The following is a 24,454-nucleotide window of genomic DNA, read 5'->3' as shown; positions in this document are numbered from 1 at the left end:
CCCCCCCCCCCCCCCCGCCGGTCCCGCCGGTGAGTCCCGTCCCGGGTTGCGGGGACCCCGAGCACACCCGGGGGGTCGGGGAGGGGGAGGAAAGGGGGGTGGGATTTCTCCCGCTTCCCGGCGGGAAGCTGCCGCCGTGGGAAGGGCTTTGGTTGGGAGAGGAGAGGAGCGGAGCGAAGCGGCGGGTGCCGGGGTCTGCCCAGCAACAGGTCGGCTTGGGGGGGCTTCCCCTCGGTAACTTTGTGCTTTCTCCGTGGTTTGTCTCGGTGGCCCTTGGGGGGCCGGGTCAGATCAGGCTCCTGAGGCAGGTCGCTGCGCCCAGCCGAAGTTCCTGCACGTCTTTGGGCTGTCCTCTCCCGGCAGGAGAAGGCAGCCCGCTTGCTGGGGCTCCGTCAGCTCATGGAGCACATGGGGACTCTCTGAGGGATGGGGTCACCCCAGATAGAGACCCCGCGGCCACCTCCTTTTGCCGGTGCTGACAGCCCGGGGGGTCCTTAGGCCGGTGGTGGCCACAGGTGTGGACAGTCCGAAACACATCACTGGGCTTTGCTGCGTGCTCGGTATTGCATGGTTTGGGCTCAGCTTCTTACAATACTTTTTTGGCCTTTCTTCTGGGGTACAGTGCATCTCTCTGAGGAGGAAAGGCTGAGGGACTTGGGTCTCTTTAGTCTGGAGACGAGAAGGCTGAGGGGGGATCTGATCAACACCTATAAATACTTAAAGGGTGGGTGTCAGGAGGATGGGGCCAGTCTTTTTCAGTGGTGCCCAGGGACAGGACAAGAGGGGATGGGCACAAACTTGTCCATAAGAAGTTCCATCTAAACATGAGGAGGAACTTCTTTCCTGTGAGGGTGGCAGAGCCCTGGAAGAGGCTGCCCAGGGAGGTGGTGGAGTCTCCTCCTCTGGAGACATTCCACACCCACCTGGACACATTCCTGTGGGACGACCTGCTCTGGGTGGACCTGCTTTGGCAGGAGATTGGACTGGATGATCTCCAGAGGTCCTTTCCAACCCCATATCATTCTGTGATTCTCTAATCAGTACAGAGAGAAGGAGTGATGTTTTTAGTAGAGCTGACATTCATGTGTGCATCTTTTTGAAGATGGCCAGTAGGTAATTGTAGCTCAAATCAGAGCGAGTCAGGGACATTGGAATTCACAGGCTGTAAAACTGATACTCAGAACCAGAGCTTTAGTGGCCTTTGCTTCTTCAGCTTGGAGCAATCTCCCACTGAAGCAGTTCTCTGGGGAAATGCCCTATTAAAATCCTTCAGGAGAACAGGACATATTGGGTATGTGTTATGTGGTCAGGCAAGATGAGCCCCAGCAGTGTCTCTAAGCAAATGTTACTATTAACATGTTTTTAATGAGTGCAATAGGCCTAAACCATACCTAGCACCTCTCCTTCAGGCATGAGTGTTTGGCGTGGGCTGCTGGGCAAGGACCTGAGCTGCCAGTTGGAGGGGAGAGCAGCTGTAGTCTAGCATGGTTTGTTTTATGAGGCTTTTGGGTTTGGTGAGGATGACGATGCCTTTCTGCAGCTCTGACTAAAGTGATTCTGTGTACGTCCATAGACGTTGGCTTTTAAAACCCAGTGGTCCCAGTTTTCCATAATATAAGTGAAAGCGGTTCCTTCAGTCCTTGAAGGAAAGCAGAGCACAGAAATTAGGAATGAAAACTTAAAGCCTTCTTTTCAATCTTATTTTCAGCATTAATAGATGCTTCATACTGCTCCCACGTGGGGAATGCACATATTAGGTGTGATTGCCACGGATGTGGAGAGAGGTGAATTGATTTGCCGAAGGTCAGAGAGCCAATGTCTGTACCAGGATCAGCCCCGAGGGCTGCTGGGTTCCCAGCTGACAGATGACACTTGGTTTTTTGCATCCCTTGAGTGTACGGAACAGAGTGCTCTGTGTTTGCACCAGTGGCATCCCGTGCACCCCGAAGGCGTTGTACCTGTTTATCTAGAGCTCAGGCTATGGCCCCTCCCCACCTAACTGTCTTCCTCTTTCTGTTGCTTGGAGCATTACAGTATATTAAGAACAGCCTCTTTTTTTTTCTTCCCCACCCTACAAGTCAGACTAAGTGGCCTGGCCAGGAGCTGGGGGACTTTGCTTTTCCTGAGTGATTGTTTCGGGCCGTCTGGTCACTACGGCCACCAAAGCAGCTCCCCTTTTGTTTTTTGTTGGTTCTCTCCATGGCAATAAGGGCTCCTGTGTGCGATGGTCTCAGAGGGATGCCAGTGCTTGTGATCCGCCTTACGTGGCAATGAGTAACAGGGGGAAGGAATCTGACCCGCAGAAACCTAACACTGGTGTTCCATGAGCTGATCTAAGTGATTTATGAGTTTGTTTTTTAAAGCAAAAACTGTGTGGTTTCCATAAGGACAATTTTAGGCTGGCTTTTGCGACTGTCTACCTGTTGACTGTTGTTTTGGTATCTTGGAGCTTGCCTGTGAATAAATTAATGCAGATAGTGCCATATCAGGAAATGCACTTAGTGGATTGTATTGTGGCATCCTTTTTTTTTTGTTGTTTTATTATTTGTTGATAGCTTAAATCCATTCCCTGAGTGCAATGGGTACACAGCAAATGGGGTGGCTTATTTTTCTGGTTGTATTGCTTTCTCCTGCCATGTCCCCCCTAAAACAACTGTCGTGGCAAAATTTAACCTAGATTCAGCCTCCGCCAACAAGGTGAACATTAAGAAGCAGTTGTTCTGAGAAGCACTGATAAACTCCGTGAACTCCATGAACATTCTTCCCGAGTCTCCCTGCTGTCCTGTGCTGTCCTGTCCTCCAACTGCAATCCATAGCAATAGTGCAATGGAGAAGGGAGCTGGAAAAAAAATAATCCTGGCTTGTTCCCTCAGATCCCCTTTAAAATAGGCTGTTGGGTGGGCCAGCTCTTTCTCTCCCAAGTGTTATTATAATCCATTTACATTGGGAAAAAGCAGGTTTGCTGCCAGGCAGCATACTTTCCATCAGCACATGTAATTGCTGGGCGGTGGAGAGAGGTAGAGACTCTGGTTTTGGGCTGGAGGGAGGGAACATGGCCAGGGTGTGTGCTGGGTGGCATCGCCGTGTGTCCGACCATGAATTCCAGGTTTTGCAGGGATGTGGGCTCAGCTGTGTAAGCAAAACCTTCTGCCCATTCACCCCTCAGCGTGGGCAATAGGCAGGGAGGCAGGCAGCCAAGCTTCGAGCAGCTCAAGGGACAGAGAGCTGGCCCAGGGGTGCAGCTGCCACAGGGCTCTTTTTAGCTTGTTTTGATTTCCATGCACACGTGGGCCGTGAGAACTTGGCTGAGCCAACCTTGACCAGCGGTTCAGCAAAGCAAAGAGGTTTTACTGCCATGACCTGAAGGTTGCTGAGCTTCACTGGAGCAGGGGCAGGTTTGATTTCTGGCATGGAGAAGAGGTTCTTTTCCAGGCCTGACCCACAATAAACACTGGGGTGTGTTGCTCGGGCTGCCTCTGAGGGAGCAGAGGAGGTTTGTGTGAGGATTCAGCGCTGATGCACCCACAGCTGAGAGGGACCTTCTTGTAGTGACCTTAGGCCATCCCCTAAGGTTCAGTGAAGGTCCCACCAACATCTATACACATGTAGTAGAGGGAGACCCTGACTTAAACGCTCACTTTTGAGATCTAAAAATTATTTTAACAAGTGAGAGAGTGTAAGTCCCATAGCAGCAGTTTCTACACAGCACTTCATAGCTCCTTTCCTCCGAGCAGAAGCGCCTGCTGGACTGCTAACTGGCCCAGAGCCACCATGAGAGCAGGCACTGCAAACCCTGAGGGCTAACAGACATCCAGTGGGATATTATGGTGCTGATCCAGCCCTTTTGGGATTGGGGTGTCTTGCTCCTGTGCTTGGCAGTCTGTGCTGCTGCTTGGTAGTGCCGTGGTGCTGGTGGAGCAGAAGCAGCCCTGCAGGCTGCGAGGCGCTGGGAGGTCAGAGCAGAAGCACTTTTGCCCAATTTGGTCTCACAGTTGAAGATGGAAACAGAGAAGTGAAACCGTACACAGAGTCTGGTCAGAGCAGGTACGTGGGAGGAGGGAGGGCTGAGCCATCCCCTCCCCAGCGGAGGCCAAAGTGAAGGGGTTCAGGAGAGCAAGGCCTCATCAACCTAATCCCGAGCCCTGAAAGGACCCAGCTCCGAAGCCCAGCTCAGCCCATGCTGTCCCTGATTTCTTCAGGCTTTAGATCAAGATGGTTGGACGGTTTGAAGAGGTGATCATGGCTGGTAAGGAGGGCAGTGGATTCCTGTTCCCCAGCCCACTTGTGCACAGCTGGGTAACATCTCCCTCCTCTGCCTGCAACCAGCTTGTCAGGCCCGGCCTCTCCTCCCTCTGGTTGGAGGATTTTGCTTTGTTTCCTGTTTCATCTAAAATTTCTTAACTTCTCACTCCTAAAATATGGTAGTTTATCTTTTGCGGTTCTGTGTTTCACATCTTCCTGTATGCTCTTAGACTTATTTCCTGCCTCTTCTCCTGCATTTTCTGTTTCTCACATTAACTCACTTAAACCCAGCTCCCCAAGCAAGTCTTTCTACCTCGCAAGCGGCTTACAGCAGCTAAATGCCTTTTCTGAGACAAACCAATCCCAGACAAAACTGTCCCAGCCCTTGCGTTTACACAGATGCTAATTTGACCCTAATCCATTTTAAAAGGAGAGGGCTGGGGGGTGAGGATGGAGTCGGAGGAGGGAAGTCCTCGCTTGCCGGTATGTCTGCAGCACTGGCCAACCTGCCGTGGGATTTGCACGCTTTCCCACAGGAGAAGCAGCATTTGAGCTCATCCCTGATCACTTCAAAGCTGATTATTTATAGTCTCTTGAGCTTTTATGATCATTTTATTAGGTAAGGGGGTGAGTTAGTCTCTCTTTTAATCAATCCCTGATTTAGATAACTGCATTATGTACCTATCTTCTGCCCGAACTTCCTCATTCATTTTCTTTCTGTTTTGCAGACTTCCTGGCTGTGCTTCAGCGGTGGGTGACTGAAGAGAGTCTTCTATGCATCGTGGTGATAGTAGTAATGTGAAGTTTAATGAGCACCTGCAAAGTCACGTAGCAGGTAAGTGCTCTGGGGGTCGTTCTTCCTTCCAGATTTGATGTGATTTGAAAAAGCTTTTTTGATGGGCTCTCGCTAGGAGATCTTGAGCCTTACAGCAGAAATGCCAGGAGGAAACTGGCGTGGCTTATACTTTAGTAGATGTTCCCAGCAGCGAGGGTCAGACAGCACTTGCGAAGCAAAAGTAGCAGCAATTGTGAAGGTTTAATTTGGAAATTACTTCACTTTAAAAGATCAGTGTTAAAAAAAGCCTCTCTCTTTTGGCATTCAGTATAAAATTGGTTTTATCTGACTGCTTGGGACAGTTGGGCTCTAGGGTGATGGCAGAAGGGGGAACCAAGAGGCCTGAGCTTTGCTGACAGCGTTTGCTGCTATGCAGGAGAACTTGCCGGAGGTACCTTACCTAGATCGGGAAAGCACTGGATCCCCCCTCTTTCAGGGGGGAAGTCCAAGGCCTGGAGGGAGAGCCAAGGCCTGGAAGTGCCTGGACAACCTCCTGATGATCAGGGGTGACAGCAGAGGCAGCGGGATTGAAGGGAAAATAGTGTTTTTTATAAGCCAGCAATGTGCAGAGTTTTAATGTCTGTCCAAAACCCCCTGAAAAACCCACTGGAAGCAGAACTGCTGGGTGAAACCCAGCCGTCTGGCAGTGCCACTCTGCGGGTGTGTGACAGCAGGCTCTGCGGGTAGCAGTGGTGGGAAGGGAAGAACTGGAGCTCGTGGCAGAGGGAGCCGCCAGAGCAGCAGTCCTGGCTGCCACGATGTCCTGCTACAGCTCTGAGTACCTGTTACTTCATGTGCTCCACGTGATTTTTTTTTTTTCCTTTTTCTTATTTATTCTGGATCTGCGTCTGTGTTGGGTGGTGTCTGTCCCCTTCTTCCCATCCCAGGCGGTTCAGACGGCTGCTCTGCTCTAGCGAAGCGAAGCTCACAGCGTTCCCTGGCATGTTCCTCCAGCCAGCCCCCATCAAAGCTGTGAGAACTGGCCCGTTTCCATCCTCCTGTGTGTAAATGAAGCTCTTTTTCCTTTTCCCCCCACCGTCTTTCATGACTATCCCTCTTCCAGGGGCAGGTTTTTCTGGCTGATCCAGCATGTTATTTATATCAGTGATGTTTGCCTTGAGGCAGAGATGCTTTTTCAGCATTTACAGGGAAAACATCTGATACACCCCACTGCCATGCATGTGGCTTGGAAAAACCAAGCATGGTGTTGGCAAGGATGAGGACCATTGGGGCCAACTGTTGCAGGATTTAAGCCCTGTTAGGCACAGTCTCTGATTCATATGGATATTTCAGTTGCCTGGCAAAGGAAAACGTACTGTTCCTTCACTTTCAAAACCAGGGGGAAGAACACGTAGAGAAGGTTCATGTGCCTGAGCAGAAAAGTGACATTAGCTCTAAGGTGTCAGCTGAGCCACCGGTGTAACCAACCACATCTTTTTCTGGGTTGCCTCAAGGGATGGTGGGCGCCGTCAATTGGAAAGACAGAGTTTGTGGCCAAACTCAAATGAAAATCAGGTTCAGAGTGCCTTGCTCTCAGTTCTTCCAAATTGCAGAGGATTTGGTGATGCTCAGGGAGCACCTGATGAGGAGTGGGAGCAAACGGTTCCCACGCTGCCCATAGGGAGGGAAGTAGCTCCCTAAGACAAGATACTGCCTGCATGTGCCAGAATCCCAGCAGGGCTTACAGCTTACTTTGGAGAAAGCACATGCAGTGATAAGGAGACTTTCCTACAGGTAGAGGTAGTTTAGCAGTAGTCTAGACTGCCTTGAGAGGCAGAGAGGGAGATTTGCTGGAAGCTTTTCAGAACAAAGTAGACAAAGACTTGCCAGAAACCATCCAGGCGCAGTGTAGGTCATGTGTGTAGGCAGAGAGGGGAGACTGTATTGCTTTTTCAGACCTCTTTTTTCCCCCCTATTATTTAAGCTTTTGTAGAATATTAATACATACCAGAGGTGGAGCTAAGGAGACGTTCTCAAACTTTAACTGTGACACTTGATGTTCACAGCATCGTACTTCCCAGAGGATCTTGTGCTTGTGTGGGCATCTGCACCCAAAAAGGTTAGATCCTAAGCTCTTTCCTCCGGGATGTTCAGGTACCCGACTGCCACTGGTTTCAGATGAGAGTTTGATTTCTAAAGGCCTCTGGAGATTTAGCAACCAAATACCTTGGGACTGTTGAAAATGTGAGAGAAAACACTTGGATTTTCTGCAGCACTGCAGATTGCACTCCGTTCATGATAACTGAAGACCCTTATCGTTTTCTCCCAGGCTAGGATGAGATGGATGTCTATATTTTGGTAGTTGGAGTCCATCAGCTGACCCTCCCCTGCTGTAACACACAGTGATATAAATTATCTGGCACACTAGATGACTTAAGGACATAGAGCTGTACTGTGGTCCTACCTAGCAAGCTGGCTACACTCAGTCTAAGTATCATGGCCACTTTCTTCTGCAGCCAAAGTCAAAAGACGGTCTGAAGGTGGTTGGCTGATGTCCATCCCTCCTCCTTGCTGAGCCATAGCTGCTTCACGCTCTTGGAACGAGCGCGGGGTTATGATCTCAAGCTCTGAAGGAGTTACAGGAAGAAATGTCGACTGAAAAGGGACGTGTTTGCGTCCTAAGTCATCCACAGCATGTGCTCTCAGCTCAGCCTTGTATTTGCTGCTGGTCCTGGACACTGTCAGTCTCCCATGCGGGGCTGGAAGCCCTGTTTGCTCCTTGCCAAGCTCAGCTCCTTGCCCGCTGCCGCGGAGGGGATTTTTGTGCCGATGAGCGGGGGCCCCACAGCCGTGACTCACAGTTCCCATTACGTTGTAGCTCAGCCTTTGAGTGTGCAGAGAGGCTGCCCCTTGGCTTTCAAACAAAGGCTTCCTTTGTTGTGCTTAGGTTATGAAGGAAGCCAGCGTTATGTGTTCACCCCACACATCCCAAATGAAAACCACGTGGCTTCGCAGCCTTAACATGTGTGTTTGGTACTTCTGCTGCAGCAGCACACGTTACATCACTCTTATCCCATTGAGTCTTCCCAGAGTTTTTCTTCCCAGCATTCAGTTTGTAAACACTTCAGGGGAAGGAAGAGCTTAAAGATGTTTTCTTTTGCTGTGAAGCAGAGGGTACTGAGCAAAGAGCACATGAAAATTGTTAAATATGGGTGTGTGTGGCAATAGACTGGTCTCTGAGTCACTCCCTTGGGTGATAATGGCTCTGAGTTGGTGGCCACAGGTACTGAAATGATGAACTTCATGCAAATATTGTACGGAAGTGGGACACTTCGTTTTCTTGTATGGCTTTGCTTTTCTCTTCTGATTTTTGTTTATTCAAACTCATTTTTAAAGGCAGGGTTAGCCAGCAGTGCTCTGCAGCCAACATATTTGTGTGCGTGCGTGTCTCTTGGCAGTTTTCAGGTTTACAACTAGCGAGCCAAGACCGGGCTTACTGCTTCCCAAAGCATTTGTGTTGTTTCTCCTGGTCGTTTCTGGAGCCACCAGGTAATGAAGTAAGAGGGCCTGATTCCTCCTGCAGATGCTGGTGTGCAATATAGAGCGCCTCTGCTTAGGTCAGGGTATCACCCTCGGGAGAGGCAAGGAAATGGGACTCTGCAGTAAAAGTGCTCTTTCTCCTTCCCCACCCTCTACCCGTCCCTGCAGGGGCTTTCACAGTCTGTTTGGGGGTGGGGTATTTTTTTGTTGTTTTTACTTTACTTAAGGAACTATATTGTGTTTTATAAAAAAAGCTGGGATTTCAGGCAATAGAACAAAGCATTGCTTTTCCTTTCTGTGGCTACAATAGGCAGCTTTTAAATACTGTTCCTCCCCAACTGTTGGAATACAAACAGCTGTAACTAGTTAGCAAAACAATAGTCCAATATCACACAAAACTCCAATCCCATCCAGTGTTTTTGAGTCCTGTTTAAGCAGATAGTTGGGTCAGCAGGTCTCCTGACATAGTGTCTCTTGGTCACTGACTCAGGACTGCAATGGAGTAGAAGATCTCAGACCAACCGAATTCCCAGCCTGGAACGACAATTTCTTTTTGCTGTGTTTTTGTTCAGCATCTGAGTGTAGAAGTGTCTGGCAACTACTGTGCTCTCTACTGTCTGTAATATATAAGTTCTCATGACTGAAACGGGACTTTGTAGTTTCACGTGTAAAACATGATCATTCTGCAAGTCACACCTGAGCTGTGCCAATATCCACGTGCTCTATCCACGTGCGGTATACCCCTGCTGCCAAATCAACTTTGTAATAATGTTTACACCAATGCCTTTACTACCGAAGCATGGATGGATGGATAGGGAACTGCTGGAGAGGGTACAGCAGAGGGCTACAAAGATGATGAGGGGCCTGGAGCATCTCTCTGATGTGGAAAGGCTGAGGGACTTGGGTCTTTTTAGTCTGGAGAAGAGAAGGCTGAGGGGGGATCTGATCAACATCTATAAATACTTCAAGGGTGGGTGTCAGGAGGATGGGGCCAGTCTTTTTCCAGTGGTGCCCAGGGACAAGACAAGAGGGGACGGGCACAAACTTGTCCATAAGAAGTTCCATCTAAACATGAGGAGGAACTTCTTTCCTTTGAGGGTGGCAGAGCCCCAGAAGAGGCTGCCCAGAGAGGTGGTGGAGTCTCCTTCTCTGGAGAGGTTCAAAACCCACCTGGACATGTTCCTGTGCAACCTGCTCTGGGTGGCTCTGCTCTGGCAGGGGGTTGGACTAGATGATCTCCAGAGGTCCCTTCCAACCCCCTATCATTCTGTGATTCTCTATGCTATACAGTTAAGTTGGATGTGTAGCGATGTGGGGCATATGCTTACCTTAGGATGAGGAGAGTCAGAGTAACTTGATTTAACAACATCGGTGTGATTTTGTTCCACCCTGTTGAGAGTAAAGTGGGGGGAAAAGAGGGCAGATTTAAACAAACATCTTGGCAATTGAACCTTTTTTGTATTCTCACCATCTTTCCCTGAGGTGACCACCAGGTTGGATCAATGAGCCGTGGCCTCAAAGGGAGGTCGTGTGGCTGAGAGGGGTGACAGCCAGAGTGGGTCCCAGCGTGAGCACCAGGTGGTGGCCAGAGAGTATCTGTGTAGTGACATTGCTCCATACGTTGTGGTTGACACTCTCAGGCTTTTGGTAAAGCAGCAGGGGGTTTGTGTCCATCTGTGCTGATGAAAGATTGTGCAAGGGAACAACCAGCCGTTGCCTGGGCTCCCATCACATTGGGCTTGAAGGGGAGGGAGCTGGCGAGGCTGGTGAGCCAACCTTCTTTTTTTATTTCTTGGTGTGTGCCTTTTCTCCTTCTAAAAAAAAAAAATATGAAAAAACTCTCAAAAAAGCTCAGTCTGCTCCAATTGTTTTCCTTACAATTAACAGACAAAATTTATTTGGCTGAAAAAGCCAAGCTGTTCCTGGCCGGGTTCCTACCACAACAGCTCGGTACGTGGGTGGGAGCCACATGCACACTTCCTACCTTTCCCCTCCTGCCTCCCTCACAGCCAGCACCATGTTCCCATTTGTAAAACCCCTTCAAGTTGTAAAACTCCCTAGCAGGGAGAACTGGAGGCACCGCACGGACTGCCCACATGCTGCTTGCTGACAAGAGCTGAGAACAGTCCAAAAGCAAGAAAAAACACATCCAGGCAAGGGGCAGGATGCTGAGTAACACACTTCTCACGCTGCTAGCTTTGTCTCCTGGTCTCCATGGGCACCCTCTCTTGGGTCCAGCCTTACAGTGAGTAAGCAGTGAGTGCTTGGAGGAGCATGACGTGGTTGTGCGTTTATTTAGTAGTTATTACAGCTTTCTTTGACGGTGTCTGATGGTTTCTGGGTGAGAAGAAGGGGCCAGAATCATGTTCTGGTTGGTGGTGTGGTACATGCATGCATTGAGAAATAGTGACATGGAAATAGCCAGATAAGTCCCCCACTTACTGACAAAACTGAAAATCTAACAGGTGCCATATCTCTTTGGGTTTTGGAAAAGAGCCCTAGAGGACAAATAATTCCTTTTAAGCCAGAAAGAAAACTTTGTACTGTCCAGGCTTTGGGGAAAGGGGGGGCATGGAGTTTTATGGCACCATCTTACAAATGCATCTGTGTGCAGAGAAAGCTGAGGCAGGAGGGGAGGACCTCTGAACAGCTTGAGTGCTTCTGCCAGAAGAAAAGAAACAATCTGTCCTACTTTTACCCACAGCGGTCGCTGGAAAGTTAGGGGTTCAGACTGCTGCATGGGAGAGTTAATGAGGCGTCGGAAAAGGCTTCCTGATGGCAAAGGTAGTCGGTGACTAGAAGACATGAGAGACTCCCTGCCCTTTGCAGGGCACGTCAAGCACTCTTCTGCTTGGAGAGATGCTGGCAAAATCTCCCCTCGCTTGGAGCTGGGGCTTCACAGTAGCATCTGCCTCCAGAGCCATGTCAGCCCTGCTCACGTGCTTCTCCACCCCGAGTCCGCCTGTCCATGGGAAGGGCGGGCGACCGAGTCCTGTACACAGGATGAGCATCAGCATTTCCTTGGAAATACCTGATCTGGTGACCCCGGGGAGGAAAATATTGCTTCCGAAAGTCCACAGCAGACCTGTTGGGCAGGATGTCCGACTCGGGCGGCGCGACTGACCCCGTTGGCACTGCAGCAGACCCGGGACAGGATGTCCACGGATGTTACGAAAGGCTAACGTGTTCTCAGACAAAGGGCAAAACAATAGTTATCAAGCCAGTGGCCTTGTCCAGCTGCTGTCCTGTGGCCAAGCAGCTCATCTGGGGTGGGACTTCCAGCCATGTCTTGGAAGGCAGTTGCTCTGCCGTACCTGGCTGTGGTGGTCCTGAGCAGGGCAGCTGGCTTGTGCTGGTTCTAAACGTGGTTGTGGTACCAGTCTCAACATCTCGGTTGAGACATCAACATCTCCAGTACCTCGTGTGTTGGAGCATTTAGTCCCTTCCACTGGTGGCTTTTGTAGAGAGCCAAAGACAGAACCCATTCCCACCAGTCTGTGCTGAAACAACTGGAGGAACCATCCTGGCAACTGGAATTTAGTACTTTGTAGCCCTAATTTAATGCTCAAAAAGGCAAGTCAGAGCACGAGTTACAGCTGCTGTGGCTGGCACTGTTCTGTCCCAGTCCGTAGCTCGTCACACCAGCATCCTGCACACAAGTTTAATTCACAGGGTGGGGAAAGAACAGCATGAGCTGGTGCTGCTCAGGGTCCGTATTGCGTTCCTGTGGCTCCTGAATCTCCTGGCTGGGCTGTGTGTGCTGCAGCTGGCCCCGTGCTCGAGAGGTGGGAGAGCAGGAGCCTCTCCTGCCTGCCCCGTGCTGCGTGGTCTCTGGGTGGGCTGTGCTGGGTGCTGTCACAGCTGATGGTAGAGCAGGGAGTAGGGTCTTTGCAGCTCTGTATGGGTCTGGGGGACATGCTCCCACTGCAGCAGTGGGGTCTTCATCCTGGAGAGTGGAAACCAGCTGAGGATCCTCATCTGAGCATCTGGGCTTTCGCTGCCTGTGCCAGGGGAAAGCCAGGCAGGGTTACCTGTGCTCCCACATGCAGTGGGGTGGGAAGGGTAGGATGGTGCAACAAACCCTTAGTCACCCTGGGGTGTGTTTCCCTACATGGGTTCTCCAGCCTCCCCCTGAGGGTCCAGTGCCTCACCAGCCCCACCTGACTCGGGTGAAGATGGAAACTCTTGTTTTGAGATGCAGTGCTTCGGCATGGTGTCTCCTAGGAGCTGGCTTAGCCAGCAGCCTCCCTTGCTCCAGGGTGCTGGATAACCCATGGGTCCCACACAAACGTGGTGCTGACCCGTGAGGAAATCTCCCTCATTCTGGGCTAAAATTCATCACCAAAAAGGGATTCCTCCCCTGCCCCTGGGGTTGGGCCAGGGCCTCGCCTCTCCTCTCCTCTCCTCTCCTCTCCTCTCCTCTCCTCTCCTGTTACCTTCCCTATCTGTAGCTTTGTTTTTTAATTGATTTGTTCAGCTGGCAGTTTCTGATTGCTTTTAGTTTAGGTTTTTGCTCCTCCCCTCTCCTCTCCTCTCCTCTCCTCTCCTCCCACAACCTCTTTGCCTTTTTTTTGGTTGAAACTCTTGAGCGAGTTTCTCGTGGTCTGGGTCTCCGCAGGCAGCAATGGTATTTGCAGATTGGAGAAGGACATAGGGCATCACGGGGGGCTTTCAGCAACCTTTTTATCTTGACTAGGTCTTCGTCAATGCGGCAGAAGCATTTTCAGAGGATGCTCTCAAAGGCCAAAGGGCAATTTGATTTCTGTTACAGCAACGGGAGGAATCATGGCCCAGAAGGCCGGCCATGAGGGAGGCCTGGGGTGGGCTGGACCTGAAGCCCCTGGGCTTGGGCTTCCCATCTTTCCAGCAAGAGTCCCAAGTGCAGGTTAGCAGCTGTTCTGGGCAATTAATCTCTCCAGTCAAAACAAGAAGCAGAGTCATTACGCCAGGGGAGGTTCAGGCTGGATATTACGAAAAATTTTTTCACCGAAAGGGTTCTCAGCCATTGGAATGGGCTGCCCAGGGAGGTGGCTGAGGCACCATCCCTGGAGGTGTTCAAAAGACGGGTTGATGTAGTGCTGGGAGGTATGGGTTAGTGATGGTGTTGCTTTTTGTTTGTTGTGGGGGTGTCTATTTTTGTCAACGTTAGGTTGACAGTTGGACAAGATGATCTTTAAGGTCCCTTCCAACCTAGAAGATTCTGTGATTCTGTGATTTCCAGACCTCAAGGACGTTCCCCAAAAGAGTCTCAGAAATCGTATTTGCTCCCGTGAAACTTCTGGTTTCAAAAACTTGGCAGCTTTCAATGAAGAAACCCCCCCGTCCAGCTGCAGTAACTATCATCTCTTTGAATCGCCTCTTTCCTCGCAGCCTCCCAAAGCGACACACAATGTGGCAGCCGCTTATTCACGGCCTTTTGTGCAGCCCAATGGCAGGAAGCAATCCAGGGTGTCGTAAAGGACGTCGTGGCGTATTCCAGGGCATTACTGAACCCCATTCAGGGGCTTGCTTGGGTTTTTCTAATTTAAGAATCAAAGCTTCAGCTCACTGGCTTATTGCTGAACACCGGCCAGAGCATGTTTGGCTTCCCATGATTCAAAATTTAAGGGAATAGAAAGGTGGAAAAAATGCAGCCGTATGAGGAGCTCTTGAGGAAAGAAAGGGATCGTTAACAAAAGGGAAATACTCTCCCGTGCCTTCAGAGACGATGGAGGGTTATCTGGGCTCAGAGCACACGAGCAGCTTACAGAAGCAAGTTGCAAGCTGCTGTTTAAATCTCTTTTTTTTGGCCTTTGCCAGCCTGAGCAGGAGGCAAAAGGGTCTGAAGCTGCAGTGTGTGAGGGTGGCTTGGGGGCATCAGAAGTTGAGCACATTTTAGCTGGAAGGGATGGGACGTTTTTATGGCTTTGAGCATCATAGTCTCTATGCTGGTGGTGCAGGGACATCCCCTATGGCAGGGTGGCTGGTGGGCAGGGGTCGGGCACACGTGGCTGTCCCAGGTTGGCCACACAAACACCAGATGAGCTCTGTGGTGGCCCCAGGTTTGCTTTCCTTGCAACACGTTACCTGTAACCACACTCTGGCCAAGGAGACAAACCAAACACTGCTCGATTGTGCAGTCTTTCAGATCAGCTGGTGTGAGAGCTGGCCACCTTCTGCTTCATGGCACCAACCTCAACTGCATGACAGCAGTGCCATCTTTCCCCTTCCCCTCTTGGGGCTCCCTGTGTCATCCAGGACCTGCTGTGGGGCTGATTGGGATCCTCCAGCCGGGGAGGCTGCTTCAGGCTTGAAAGGATGAGGCCTAACTTGCCTGAGACCCGAGGGTGGAGGGCTCCAGGTGCTCTTGGGGAAGCCTTTGAACATACCAAGCGCTGCAGGATGTGGCTGATGGTTATTTGTAATGGGGCAGCAGAGCCATCAGCTGCTTTTATCTCTCTGAGCCTTTGCTCCCCCGCTGGAGAAGCAGGACGATACCTGCCCCCTCACTTCCCAGGGTTGTTTGGGGTGGTTGTTAACCTTAAAATCAGTGATGCACCCAGGCACTGAAGCGGTGGGTGCCACAGAAAAGCCCAGAAGGAAACTAATCCTGGTGCCGGAGGTGGGTTTGAAGAATCAGCATCACATGCTGAGTGGTGAGCAGGGATGGACCTTTGCATGGAGACAGGGAGGCTCCAGGTACCCACTTGCTCTTGGACCTACTCCCTTCCCCGAGTGGCTTTCCTCAGCCTTGCTGCTTCTGTCCCCACTTTGTGCCCATGGGAGCATAAGAGGTGGGGTGCTCTCGCTGTGGTGAGGACCACAGTGTCCTCCCTCAAGGGGGGCTTTGGAGCCCTGGGGCTGCTCCAAGAGGGTCTGCAGAAGGTAGGTAGGTGTAAGTCTGATACCAAGCCTGGACATCAGGTGTGTTTTGAATGGGAAAAGATCTGACAGGGCTAGAAATTTGGAAAAGGTTGAAGATCACTTTGGGAACTTGCTTTTTAAAAGCTCATGAATACTTTCTTTTTTTTTTTTTCCTCATGCTTGAAATGTTACTGAATTGGATGCACAGATGAAACAATGATGTTTCTCTTTCTTAGTCTCCAGCTTGGAAACATTTGGACTCTCTCCCTCTTCCCCACACAAAAGCTGTCTCAGCCAAGAGCAGGCATTAATACTTTTATCAGACTTAAATTGCTTGGGCAATTAAGCAAGGGAAAAGAGCAGCCTTTGTTCTGGGGAAGGCTGGACTGCCCTGGCAGGCAGCGCTACTGGTTTCACCTGGGTTATTTAATCTTTCCATGTTATCCAGGAGAGCTGTGTCTGTTGAGATGTGGGAATGCTCTGCCCCCACCACCCTTGCTGCTGTGAAGGCCAAGCTCCACTGACCTTGGTCACGGAGCATCGTTGACCTTAAGAGCATCATTGACCTTAAGCCTTAACTGGCGTTAATGTTTAGCTTCACTTTCTGGTGTGAATAGTTCCAGTAGCAAAAGGGCAGTTTTGACCAGGAAAACTTCCTCAGCTCAGGCTGAAAACAGACATGCCTCTTGCCAGTTGATGTGACCTGAAGATGTTGTCTCTTCCAGTTTCCATCCTGACTGTCTTCCAGAGGTTGATGCCCTGTAGAGTTTGCTGAGGAAAGAGGTCGTGTGTGTGCCCCAAACCTACTCCTGCAAGATCAGCTTGGGGAGCCTAAAGCTGTCAGTGGCACCCAGAATGAATTCAGCTGGGCTGGCCAGGGATGGACTTGGGGATGTCTGGTCTAACCCCTTCTGGGGTTAGGTGACCTCAGGAACTGCTGTGCCCACACATGCTGGGCACGAGAGACACTTGACGGGTACAAGGACTTCCTAAGGAAGCTGACTTCTTTCAGCCTTAACGCATCTAAGAAGTCATCTGGTAGCGGTGAAACATTCCATCTGCAGGGATGGTGGCCCAGCAGGGCAGAACAACAGTGTCATCCTGGTCAAGGCTGCAGAAGGAGGCACCTGGCCCTTGGCCACGTTATTTTTAAGCTTGGAAAGCACACGTGGTCTGCAAGAGCGTAGCACTAAGGAAAGGAACTCGCCAGCGCTTCCTGCCCTGCCCCGGCAAACTGATAAAGCCCTTTGCAATGCAGGGCCACCCCGGGTTATTTTTAAAACGTGGCCAGGCGTGGAGCTCACAGAATAACTGGAACGCCCAGCTTTGGGCATTAATTCAGCTTTAATTCGTTGCTTGATGAGTTAAAGAGTTAATGTAAATGTAAAAAGGACAAGAAAGGCCCGCAAGCCATCTCCAGAGCAGTGTCTGCATCAGGGTATTCATCTATGCATGTACATGGGATCTAAAAATGGGCAGTCAGTAAATGTTACACGGGGAGGGGCACTTGGCCTTATCCTGAGCAGCCTGTGAATTTTCTTGCTGCTTGGACAATGCATCTCAGTCCTGTTCCCTTCCCTTGTTATTCCAGTCCCAGCCCTCTTGTCAGCAAAGGTAATTGTGTGCCACAGGGAAGGGTTCCCATCTACAGTAAGTGCTCACATGGAGGAACCGTAGGCTCCTGCGCTCCAGAGCCAGCAGCTCCTTGTGCCGTGAGGATAACAAGGCTCACCGGGGTGGACCTGTCTTTATTGCACGCCCTGTAGAGGCATAAATGAGATTGCCAGAGTTGTTCTCCTTCTTGCCCAGAGGCTGGGCATTGCTGGGGCACCAAAATGTGCTGGATTCAGGCCAGGAAGGAGCGAGAAAATGACAGCCCTCGAGTCCCTGTGCGTACGTGGTGCCGCAACGTCTCTTGGCTCTCTGTGGAACAGCCTCGTTCCCACAGCAGGATCCATTGGTTTGTTGGGAATGAAGTTGCTATTTCTGGTCTAATTGATTAGGTATTTTATGGATAGACTTTATTTCTGTAACAGAAACCCTTCTCTCTCAAACACACAGAATCACAGAATCTCATCAGGTTGGAAGGCACCTCTGGAGATCATCTAGTCCAACTCCCTCCCAAAGCAGGTCCACCCAGAGCAGGTTGCACAGGAACATGTCCAGGTGGGGTTTGAATGTCTCTAGAGATGGAGACTCCACCACCTCTCTGGGCAGCCTCTTCCAGGGCTCTGCCACACTCAAAGTGAAGAAGTTCCTCCTAGATGATCTCCAGAACAGACAGATGATCTCCAGATGATCTTCCAAACCCATGTCATTCTGTGATTGTGTGATTCTGTGACCCCAGACATGCTTCCCATGGAAGGTGGCCAGGACAGCCCTGCCGGTGCCATCGCCAGGTCTGCAGCATTAGCCTCACACTGAGGGAAGGCAGTGCTCATCTCCAGTCCTGCTTCTGTACGCCTGGGGACGTCCCGCCTGCTGCTTTCCCTTTCAGCTCAGGGGAACTTGAAAGGAGGGAGGAAGGATGAGCCCTCCCACAGTGCCCCAACAGCATCACAGTGGGTTGATGGTAGCAAGTGCCTTCAAAGTTCTTTTCTTCAAAGTTCATTTGGTAAGAGGACCCTTTCATCCTCACCATCTGCTGATAAAGTCTCTTTGGGAAGCTTGATTGATAACTTGCAGGAACAGGCATGTGCTTAGGAGTTTCTAGACTCTCTTCAGGGCTGGAAAGGACACCAAAGCTTTTATTCAAGTGGGTACTTGCTTTCATTTTTCCTCTTGAGGGAATACACTCCAAATTTTGGTTTATTCTGCCTTTTTCTTCCAGGAGCTGCCATGACCTTGGGTGTCTTACGAGTGTCCCTACTGGTGCTTACGGCTATTGTCAACCATCCGCTCATCTTCCCCAAGGAGAATGGCACTGTCCCCGAGGACCCACAAGAAATCACCCAGAAGATGAAGGAGCGGGAGGAGATCCTTCGGCTGGAACAGCTGCGCTTGGAGAAGGAAATTGCGGAGCAGGAAGCCATGCAGAGGGCTCTGGAAAAGGCTGTGAAGGTAGTGGAGGAAAGCGAAGAGGAGAAGGTCCGATGGGATATGTGGACTGCCCTTTCCATGGTCATCTTCCTGCTGATCGAGCTCTGGAGGCAGGATTTCCAGGAAGGGATTTGGCAGGACACAGGTGGAGAGGAGGATGACATGGCTGTCCTGGGGAAAGCATTTAAAGGTATGGCCTTCCCCGACAAGGCCGTCTTGGCCAGCTTCTACGAGAAGCGCATCCTCGGTACCACCGGAGACATGGCCAGGATGCGGGAGATGGTGGAAGGCTTTGCAGATGACCTGCTGGAAGCCTTGAGGAGTGTGTGTAATCGGGATGCTGACATGGAAGTGGAGGACTGCATGGGCGTGGGGAGCATGTATGAGAACTGGAGAGTGCGTAAACCTTTTGTCTGTGACCTGATAGTGCCTTTTGCCCCCCCCGAGCCATACTGTTTTCGGTCCCAGACCTGGTGCTCTGGTGACTCTTTCCCCCCAGATGAACAAGGTTATGGCACTATCAAGGTATGCAGGGCAGATGAGGCTGTGACAGGTTGTATCTGTGACAAGACTAAACTAGGGGAGGATATGCTGTGCCTCCTCCATAGCCAAGCCAATAATACCAGGCCCAGCAGTGAGATGGAGGACCTCCTGTGCTTCAAAAATACTCAGTATCTGGATGCCGACCAAGTCATGAAGTGGTTCCAGATTGCGGTCACCAAGGCCTGGAACAGAATCTCCCACAAGTATGAATTTGACCTCTCCTTCAGCCTCCTGGACTCCCCAGGAGCCCTGAAGATAAAATTTAGGTCAGGGAAATCGATTGCCTTCAACCTCACCCCCGTGGTGCAGTACGAGAACTCCGATGTTTACTTCATCTCTCACTTCCCTCGGAGCAGCCTGGCAGCAGACCTCCCCTCCAGCACTCACTGGTTTCTCACCTTCGCCGTGTACGAGAGGAGGTTCATCCAGCTGGTCTCCAAAACGCTGCCCGCCAATGCCTGCCACCTCAGCTGCCTTCAGATCCTCTCCTTCGTCCACGGGAAGCAGTGCAGCCTCACAGGTCCAAGCGGGCTCACCAACTACCACCTGAAGACGGTGATGCTGCATCTCCTGCAGGCACGGCCTAGTCAGGACTGGGCCCCGGAGAAGTTGGAGGCCCGTCTACAGGACATGCTGAAATTCCTGGAGAAATGTCTGCATGAGAAGAAGCTCTACCACTTCTTCATTGGCAATGGGAAGGTACCAGCAGAGCTGGGCTTCCCCATCATATTCCAGAGAGCTGAGCCTCTCAACCTTTTCCGTCCCTTCGTGTTACAGAGGGACGTCTACAGGAAGACGGTGGATACGTTCCACGAGATGCTCAGGAACATGACCGCGCTGATAAACGAGTACACGGTGCACATTCCACTTGCGCAGACCAACGGGATCCATAAGGAATCCTTTTAACCAAAGCCAGCAGGAAAACACTCCTTCCTTTAAGCACAAGTCCAGAGGGCAGTTTCTGAAGCCTCCTCGAGACAACGGACTTTGCCAGTTCAGCTTCTCTTCTGCAGCTGAACCCACCCTGGGCCACGGTTTCTGCAGTAAGGGGGAGGGGGTGAGGGGAGGGGAGGACAGGGAGAAATGAGAAGACGTGTTATAAAAGTGAGTTTCTGCTCCGCTGGTGTGCTCTCTGTGTTTTATGCAGCCAAGAATATATTTTTCTATTGTGCCTCAGTCACATCACAGAGGTGGTGAGCAAAAAATAGGACTAATTTAATGCAAACGGTGGTGGTGGCCAAATACTTCATTTCTTTTGGAAGGGGGAGGTAAAGGTGGAGGAGTCGGAGGCAGGATCTTGGGATGGCAGGGGCCTGTCTGCTTGTGGACAGCAGGAGCTCTGAGTCCCACCCATGGGACGTGCAGCACCAGACTGGGTGCTGAGGTGGGGAGAAGGATCGTGCACAAGGTCTGGACTGGATGGAGATCCTTAAATCAACCACAGCTCTTTAATCAAAAAGTAACTGGAGTTATTTAAAAAAAAAAAAAAAGCCATCTTGATAGGATGATAGGACTTGCAGCAGGAGTTTAAATGGCTTGTCCTGTCCTTCCAAAACACCCCTGCACCTCCCTTCTCCCTGGGGAGGACGGAGCAGAGGAGGCAGCAGGGTGTGTGTCTTCATTCAAGTCTTCCATTTCTTCATGGTAACACAGCTGGCAAGTTTTTGGCCATCATTCCTGGCCGTTTTCTGTGGATAAATGCAATAGGATTATTTTTTTTTACCTAAGAGTAAGAAGAAAACCAGCATTGTTGGGTTCTGGCATTGTGGTTTGTTTGTTTTCCTCACCTTGGGGCAGCAAGGCTGAGAGCAGCCCAGAGAGAAAGGACAGGTTTTGCTTTCCTAAAAGAAGGACTTCTCCAAAATCAGGCTGTCAGGAGAAGGCTGTCAGCAGGCTGGTAGCAGGAGGGAACAATCAGCCTCCAAATGAGAGTGTGACTCTCCCAGCCTGGTTTTAACGAGGCCAAGGCCAGCAGGATGGCTCTGAGTGAGGAGGAGGGGATGGATGAGGTGCACATGTAGCAGAGGTCCACATAGGGTCTCCTCAATCCTTTAAAGATTGCTGCTCTGATGAAGCTCTCAGGAGCTGCTGCTAATGGACCATGATTTGAAATGAAATAACAGCTTCTGCAGGGTTTCAGGCCAGGGGAGAATCTCCAGGTACGTGCTAAAACCCCAGGGCAGGAACGGAGGTGCCTGAACTCCCTCAGGAAGCAGCGTGTCAGTGCCAGGCCAGGGGGCTGCCCAGCTCCGGCCGGCTGCCTTCGCTGGAGGAGAGGGCTCAGAAGCTCCTCACTCTCCTTCCTATGCTTTGTGTGGGATCCAAGCCCCAGCCTCAGCACCAACCTGCTCCGTGCTGGTCCCAGAGACCTGGCCCCAGTGCTAGGGGGCCTTACACCAGGATTTCCTGCAGTGTTTTTACCCCAGGGCTCCTCTGAACCCTCTTTAGAAGGGGGTGGTTGTTCAGGGTGGTGAGACCCATCAGGGAGGACGTTACCATGACTCCATAGATGCCTTTTTATCAGCCCTATCACGTGCATCAGAAGATTTAATGCTGTATCACTCCCAGGGACAGCATCCAGCACGAGCCCATTGATAAGCAAACTCTCCATAGGTGTGTCTTCTCCTACCTTTTCCTAGTTGAAACCATTTCACCACCTCCTTGATGTCTGTCCCTCCACCACTGGGGGACATTCCATCCACAAAGGCAGAGGAAGCTGTGACTCCCATTTCCACACCTGGTTTATAAGAAAGCACAGGTGGGGACAGGGAAGTCCTTGCTCAAATTGCTGCTGCCCTTGGCTTTTATCATCCCAGCTGTGGGGTGGTGACGTAGTATTTCTGAGCAGAAAGTGAAGGGCAGGAAACCAAAGGGGAGAGAAGAAGCTGGCGGGTAACACCAGTAGAAAAGACTCCTGGATCATCAGCGGGCACCCTTGGCCATGAGTGCCTGGGAGGCTGCCAGAGCAAGCAGCCAGGACTAATTGCTACCGCTAACGACTTCTTCTTGTAAGGCCCCCCGGCTTTCATTAGTACAACCAAGCAAAGCCTTCCCTGGTAGGAAGGAGGGGACAGGAGAAGCAGGTGGTGACAAGCAGAGGTGGAGGGAGGGCGGGTGGATGCTGGAGCCCAGAGGCTCTGTCAGAAGCCGTGTCAGTCATTTGTGAACCCATTTCCAGCTGCCCGGGTTCAGCCCGGTGCCTGCAGCAGCTCCAGCCCTGCAGGGGCTCTCGCAGCCCAGGTCAGGCTGAAGCAGGTTGTGGTCAGAGCTGCTTCTAAATGTGTTCCCAGCCCAGCCAGAGAGAAACAAAAAAAAATAATAATTCTCTGCCATTTCCTGTCAGGGGTCTAAATTTAGACTGTCCAAAGAACAGAAACAAATTTGTGACCCAGGTCTCTCAGGAAATGACATTCAGGGTTGAAAAATAACTTTTCTATAAGGTTGAGGGAGGGGAGGATGAGGAGAAAAGGCAGGCGAATAGAATCAGGTAACTCCCCTGGTAAAATGTGAGAAGAAAGCTGTGTAAGGCCAGTCCTACGGGCTCCTGAACATGCCTGAGCCCGTCTTTACACAGCTCCCAGCGCTGCTGCTCAGACTCAAAGGGAACCCAAACTGATAAATGGATTGAATCTTTTGTTCTTCCTTTTCTGTATTTGCGTGTCTGTTCTCTCCTAAGCCCAAGCTGCCCCTCAGGGGGTTTGCTGAACCCGAGCTGGAGCCAAACCAAGGAATTTAGGGATTTGATTCTCCTGAAAGCAAATTGCTTGGCTTAATTTTCCTACGTGTCATATGCTCGTTTTGCCCTGGGCACCTTTTCAGAGGCCTGTTCTGTGCGTGGAGGCTGGGGGGGAAAACCCACTCCTACCTGTCTGGGGGGAAAAAGAGCTCTGTGATTCTAAGCTGGGCTCCAGGAAGCCTCAGGGCAGGGATCTCTGTAAAACCAGTACATAGACCAGAGCTGTACCCGTGTCCCACCAGAGGAGATGTGGCCACACAGCGTTTCTCTGGGTCAGACCTTTGTGATGGTACAGAGGAAGCCACGATGTGAAGCACATCATTCCTTGGACTGCATTAAATCTGTGCCCATCACTAAAAGGCCGCCCTAAAACAGGTTTATAAGAGGGTTCAGGTTTATCAGCTGTCAGCCAAAAAAAAGGTCCCATGGTTTTTTAGTGCCACCCATGTTCAGCTGTGCCTTGGTTGGAGTCTGGCCGGGCATCCGTAGGAAGCAGCTTTAAAGGGCGGGGGTGGAAGTGGAGTTTTGTGGCTTAAAGTGAGTAACGTTCTTTTAAAAACCAACCAGCACATGAAACGTGAGTAACAGACACACAACATCCCTTTGGTATCTCCGTGAGAGAGCCCAGGGAAGGGTGAGCTCCTGTCCCACACCTCCCTCTGGTCTCTCAGGCCTTCTCTTGCCATTTGCTCACCAGGTGAGTGGAACAGCTGAGCTCCTCTTGCCTCTTGCTGCTTTCCAACCACTCCCTCCACCCTCAGCTTGTGGTTTTCATATTTTATTATAGGTTCTGTCAAAGCAATGGAATTAGTGGTGGCTTGATAGCAGCCACTGATCTACAACGTAGCCTCAGGAGGCGTTTGCCTTTAGAAGAAGTCTTGGTCTAAGGTTATTATTGTTGCTCAGGAGCTGAATGTCTTCTAAAGGGAGCTGTTGGGAGTTCAACCACAGAATATGGCTTCTCTCTCTCCGAGCTGCTCTGTTCACAGGTCTTACGTGGGTATAAAGATGTATTTCAGCAAACAGATAAAAAGCTTTATCCAGAATTCAAGCAGCAGGGTTTGGTGCTCATTCACCAGACGTTTTCAAGGCAAAGCCTTGGCCACTTTTTCTCTGTGGTGAAGTAGAGACTTTACCCGCCGGTGACAGCTGGGCTGCTGCTCAGTGGGGGCGTAGCTCTCACAGGATCCTACACAGTAAAGAGCTTTATTTATTATGTGTCTTTTGTTTAGGATCGGGGGTGTGTGTGTAATATTTTAGCTCAGAAGCAAAATGGTTGTATGAAGAGATCAGTCTTGGCAACGCAGCTGAGCTGATGGGCAGTAACACTGAAACTCTCCAAACTAAGGTCTTCCTCCATTGACGATGCTGTACTCAAACCGCTGCTTTTGGAGCAGGACACTGTTCAATTTGTACAGAACTTCTCATGCAGCTTTATTTATAATAAAGGAAGTCTTTTACAAAATCTAAAAAAGTGTGAAGTCTGTTTTGTTTCTAGTTCCCCTAGAGATATTTGGGAGAGAAGGATGGAGTGGGGATATGGCCGGTGGGATTCCAGCAGGGACCCCAATAACAAGAATCCCTGTGATTTCCATCCAACTGCTGTGCAAATTGTTCCAAAATAAGATCCAACGTGAACATGAAGTGGAAAAGCTCTTCCAGAATGATGCCAGGGATGTCAGGCTTCCTGACTAGTCCAGGAGTCCCATCAGGTGACTGTAGCCACAGAGATGTCT

The 24,454-nt window shown here is 50.7% G+C and overlaps 1 protein-coding gene across 2 annotated transcripts; it reads left to right on the top strand.

Annotated features, from left to right (window-relative positions):
- Positions 1-24,165, top strand: ITPRIP (inositol 1,4,5-trisphosphate receptor interacting protein). 2 transcript variants are annotated; one of them, XM_014959935.1, is made up of 3 exons: positions 1-29; positions 4,971-5,077; positions 18,231-24,165. In XM_014959935.1, exons 2-3 carry the CDS (start codon positions 5,017-5,019, stop codon positions 19,886-19,888), a joined length of 1,719 nt encoding a protein of 572 aa, XP_014815421.1. In that variant the 5' UTR covers positions 1-29; positions 4,971-5,016; the 3' UTR covers positions 19,889-24,165. The 2 variants fall into 2 exon arrangements, with proteins under 2 accessions (XP_014815421.1, XP_014815430.1); XM_014959944.1 differs by lacking the exon at positions 1-29 and adding an exon at positions 4,844-4,861.
- Positions 24,166-24,454: the final 289 nt, after the last annotated feature.

The sequence above is a fragment of the Calidris pugnax genome, unplaced genomic scaffold (genome assembly GCF_001431845.1).
Source record: "Calidris pugnax isolate Ruff unplaced genomic scaffold, ASM143184v1 scaffold4, whole genome shotgun sequence".
In the NCBI taxonomy this organism is placed as follows: Eukaryota; Metazoa; Chordata; class Aves; order Charadriiformes; family Scolopacidae; genus Calidris; species Calidris pugnax.
Note: the sequence above shows the minus strand (reverse complement) of the source record. Positions and strands in the feature narration are given on the sequence as shown.

Excerpts from the sequence above, each read along its gene's own strand:
- ITPRIP (XM_014959935.1), top strand. The coding sequence starts at position 5,017 with ATGCATCGTGGTGATAGTAGTAATGTGAAGTTTAATGAGCACCTGCAA. Across the intron at positions 5,078-18,230 it reads CCTGCAAAGTCACGTAGCAG|GAGCTGCCATGACCTTGGGT; the intron begins GTAAGTGCTCTG and ends TTTTTCTTCCAG.